At 38.1% G+C, this 4,671-nt stretch overlaps 1 protein-coding gene across 1 annotated transcript in view; it reads right to left on the bottom strand.

Annotated features, from left to right (window-relative positions):
- Window positions 1-1,651: 1,651 nt before the first annotated feature.
- The window catches only part of LOC107559915 (cytoplasmic protein NCK2-like), a 15,116-nt gene continuing 12,096 nt past the window's right edge, over window positions 1,652-4,671 (bottom strand). Inside the window, exon 3 of the mRNA XM_016243943.1 lies at window positions 1,652-1,869. Coding sequence (XP_016099429.1) covers window positions 1,652-1,869 — 218 coding nt within the window. The remainder of the gene's footprint in view (window positions 1,870-4,671) is intronic.

Raw genomic sequence — 4,671 nt, 5'->3', positions numbered from 1 at the left:
GAAAAAAAAAAACAGGTGGAGAAGAAAAGACACGTTAACTGCAATTACAAATTAATGCGAAGAATTAGGAGTAAAACCATCAGGAACCATTTAGTCTCCAGCGCAACCATTTTCCAGAACTGCAACCCATGGAGTCTCCAGAATTACAAGGTGTCAGGTTCTCAGACTTTGCTTGGGTTAAAAAAAAAATCCTAAGAAATGACCCTCACTTAAAAAGAATAATATGCTGAAGTGTTGTGAAATACACAAATACTAATTTTTATAGGCTTTATGGACAGATAAGTTGACAGTGACTCTTGAAGTACCAGCAACACATCCTCTTGTACCATGTGGTGCATTTTTAGTCAATCTCTGCAGGAGAGTTTCAGGATAGGAGATGGACAAAAATGAATTCCCGAAACTTACTGCCAGATTCTGGAAGATAAATTCTTCAAACAGTGGTACAAGAAGATGTGCTGCTGGTCCTTCAAGAGTCACTCTTAGTCCCTGTATAATGTTATGAACGATTTTTAAGAACTTTATATTCATCAAAGAATTCTGGAAAAAAAAAATCACAATAAGTTTCAAAAATATTAAGCAGAAATATTTTAACAAAAAACATTATTTCTTATACGAAGTACGAAATCAGCACATTACAATGATTTCTAAAGGATTATGTGACACTGAAGACTGGAGTAATGGCTGCTGAAAATGTAGCTTTGCCACCACATGAATAAATTACATTTTTAAAACATATAGAAAACAAATAGAATAATTATTTTAAATTGTGACAATACTTTACATTACTATGTTTTTTTACTGTATTTTTTGATCAAATAAATGCAGCCTCGGTGGGCAAAAAAGAGATTTCAAAAACATTAAAAAAAAAATGTACTGACCCCAAATTTTTGAACTGTACATTACCCAGAAACAATAAAAAGCACACGACTTTGTCATTATTCTTGCAAAATGTTTAATCAAACAAAAGTATTTAAACTTTTGCACAGCTATCATAGATGTGGAGCTCACTACAATGTCCTTCTCCGCAGCTTCTTTTTCTCACGTTAAATAAACACAGTTTTAAATAACAATGCTCAGTAACATTCAGTTGTACCATACTTTTATAAAAGCTCGGAAACTAAAAGCTGAATGGACTCATTTGTAAAGAGACCAAATGGTGCCCTTTAGAAAAGTAACTCTAACAGTGTTTTGCTGTAATATGGAGGTCTATGTCAACACTTTAATGTTGATACATATGTGTCAATCTGAATGAGGTGGATATAGGTCTCTTATATATATATATATATATATATATATATATATATATTAGATGATCAGTGCTTGAATGTGAAGGTGGCACATTTGGTTAAGCATCTACAAAACATTCATCTTATAAGACCCTCCTGTTGGCATTTCTCAGTTCATCCAGCAGGGGACGACAAGTACCTGTCACCACTCTCTCTTTGGCAACTCCTATGTATTGTATATAGTTTCCTGTAATTCCACTGCGTCTGTATTTGTGCACTTGCCCTGTGACGACTTTTATCAGTCGAAGTCTGTATCAGATGAAGGCTGCATCTGTTGGCTTTCTTGTATCTCGATGTCAGCTAAGTGTGAACAGAAAATGAGGCCATGGGCAAGTGCTTCAATTATCACTTGGAAAAGGCGATATTCATTTAGGTGAACCACTCCAGGTGACCACCATCAGCTGGGCTCCCTTCACCAGGCTGAGCTCATCCTCCCGTTCTGCATTGTAGGCAAACTTCACCACCGCTGGAGCGTTCAGGTCATATATTCGTTCCGCTCCACCCCCGTTAGACGAGTACTCATCTGTGCTGGGTGTTGGAGAGGCTTCCCGTGTGCTCGTTTTGCGTTTCGTTTTTCCCAGGCCTGAGAAAGAGAAAGAGAGATATTAGACATCAGACACAGTCATTATGTAAAACTCAAGCCTCTGAGCTCTGCTAATTAGAAGTAGAAGAGAAAGGGCAGGGATATTGATTAACGCTGTAAATTCTTCAATACTAATCATTTCCTGCTGAAAGAAGACATGTGATATCATTACTGCGGCCCACCACATTTCCTCTTGTGTCCTCTACTTGTCCTCTCTATCTTTCTCACATTCTTCAACCTCATCCATCACATCTCCTGTTGCTGCCAACCATCAAAATATTATATATATATATATATATATATATATATATATATACCGACTAAATACTTTTTTTCCCCACTGTATATATGGGTCATTGACGTATAAGAATTTTCGACAGGCCAATTTTAAAATACAAAAAATTATATCTATTGTAATTGTTCAAACATTAAGAATGTGTACACATAAATTCATATTAAAATTTAAAATGAAGTGATTTTAGTATTTTTTCATCTAGATGAATTGGCCATAGCCTTAAAAAATGTCATGTGGTGCGACCATGATTTATATTAAAATTAAATAATTTCCTTAACATGCTTAACATTTTTTTTAAATGTTCTCAGTAATTAAAGTGTTTAGAAACAAAGTATTTGCATTTAATTTGAGTTTTTGTAAATAATGATCTCTTATTTTTGTTCTATAATTTCAGAGTTGCCTTCTTAAATGTAGTTATGAATAAATGTAGTTACTTATTTTCCCTGTATATTGCATAAAACTGATAAAAATGTTTTAAAAATACCATTCACTTAAGCATACTGTAGCAGTGATTCATATTTCAACCACAGAAATTATATATTTTATTTTTTAATTTAATACAGTTATTGATATTATTGGTCGCACCACATGATCAGTGGTCGCTCTAAATGACATAAAGACCTTATATCATTAAAAATCTATTTAAAAAGACGTGTGAAAAGTGCAGCACGTGGCATTAACTGCAGGCATTTCTTTAGCCCCAGTTATTTCTGTACTTTGCTCAATATTGGCTGCTCAATTGACCCTTTCGCCTGGAGTTTGATTAACAGGCAATCTGACATATTATAACGCTGAATCCGTCATTTTTGTTCAACAAACAAACCAGACAGGAGAGTAGATTAACGTCGGTGGACTTGAACTTGAAAAATGGTGTGTATTGACATCTTTTCACGGTTGAAACAAGATACCTTCTCCTGTTCATTCATGTTTATTTCGTGCTATGAGTAGTAAAGATGAAGAGATGATCAGTTCATGTGCCGCTTGAGGCGCTACAGCGATCTGTCACGACACGTTAAAGAGCCACAAAACAGTATTTGTTGTTTGAATTTCTTTAAAAAAAAAAAGTCCAAATTTGAACACGGAGACTTTGTTTCATACTAAAAGTAACCAGCTCTGTCTTGTCTGTCAGCTCATTGTCAGTGTATTCTTTGCTCCGTGATGTATTTTTCAATGCGTGAGAACATGATGTATGGCATAAAAGTGCCATGGTTTGTCGGACGTAGCAACAGTAACTAAGGGGACAGGTCTTTGCGAAAGGTCAATTTAGAGTAGGGGGAGGTTGCTGGCTCAGCGTCTGAGATAACAACATGAGCATCTTTCTTTATAGTATAAAATGACATCTGGAGTTTGTGCTAGAGTGCAGGGTCAGAATTAGCATGCTGCCTATGGTGAGCGTTTATTTTACTTTGCTTGGCAGTGGAATCTGGCAGAATAGATTTAAATAGTTATTAATAAATAAATAATAAATTACTAATAAATGCATAATTACCAAACAAAAATTACATGCTCTGAATTATTCTTTTTTGCATTTTTTCTCCTATTGTACAAAGATTAAACAAACCGTCTGAAATGACCCACATTTAAAAGCACAGAATTGGCCACCTAAACAAAACAAGCTAACTTCCCACAAAATGTCACTATGAAATTTATAATGAAAATAAATACTTGCAGAAATAACTTAATATTCATTGTTTTTTGAGGTCATACCACATGATATCTGTTACGGGGCTGACGAGACGTGAGACGTGCGGATCCATATGCAAAGCTTTATTTGGAGAAGACAGAGACATGGTCATAAGACAGGCAGGGTCAAACAGTGGCAACCAGGAATATGGCGGGCAAGACACAAGAATAATCCTAGGGCTAGCATGGGTCGACGATTGGCAGACAGAGTCACAGGGGCAAGGCTAAAGGGAGAAATCCAGGAAAACAGGCGAAGATCAAAACCGGAGAAAACAGACAAGGCTAAGGCTAAGGCAGGGAAACTAATGAGGGCTCTGTAGTGTAGCTATCTAAGGATATGCGCTAAACAATACTCGGCAGAGGGAAGGGATCAGAGTGAGTGTTAAATAGTGAGGGAGTGATATGAAACAGCTGGGTGCAATCAGTGTTAACAGCTGTGTGCAATCCGTGCTGAGTGCAATCAGTGCAATGAATGAAGGGATATGTAGTCCGGGGTGCAATGAATATGTAGTCCGGGGTGATGTGCAACAGTGTGTAGTGCGACCCTTTACGATTCCGGAGGGCGGTGGAGTGGAGGAGTGGAGGGGGGAGGGATGGAGGGCCACCTGGAAGTGGAGAGACCGGGCACTGAGGCAGGACTGGCGGAGCAGAGAGCCAGGGTGGAGCCGGCAGCACAGGTGGAGCGGAAGACCACCACAGCAGAACAGACAGGACCGAAGATCCCCCTGGCGGAGCAGAAGACCACCAGACCAGGACTGAAGACCACCCCGGCGGAGCAGAAGACCACCAGAGCCAGACAGTAGACCACCACGGCGGAGCAGAGG

This window comes from Sinocyclocheilus grahami, unplaced genomic scaffold (genome assembly GCF_001515645.1).
Source record: "Sinocyclocheilus grahami isolate Dianchi unplaced genomic scaffold, SAMN03320097.WGS_v1.1 scaffold705.1, whole genome shotgun sequence".
Classification (NCBI taxonomy): Eukaryota; Metazoa; Chordata; class Actinopteri; order Cypriniformes; family Cyprinidae; genus Sinocyclocheilus; species Sinocyclocheilus grahami.
Note: the sequence above shows the minus strand (reverse complement) of the source record. Positions and strands in the feature narration are given on the sequence as shown.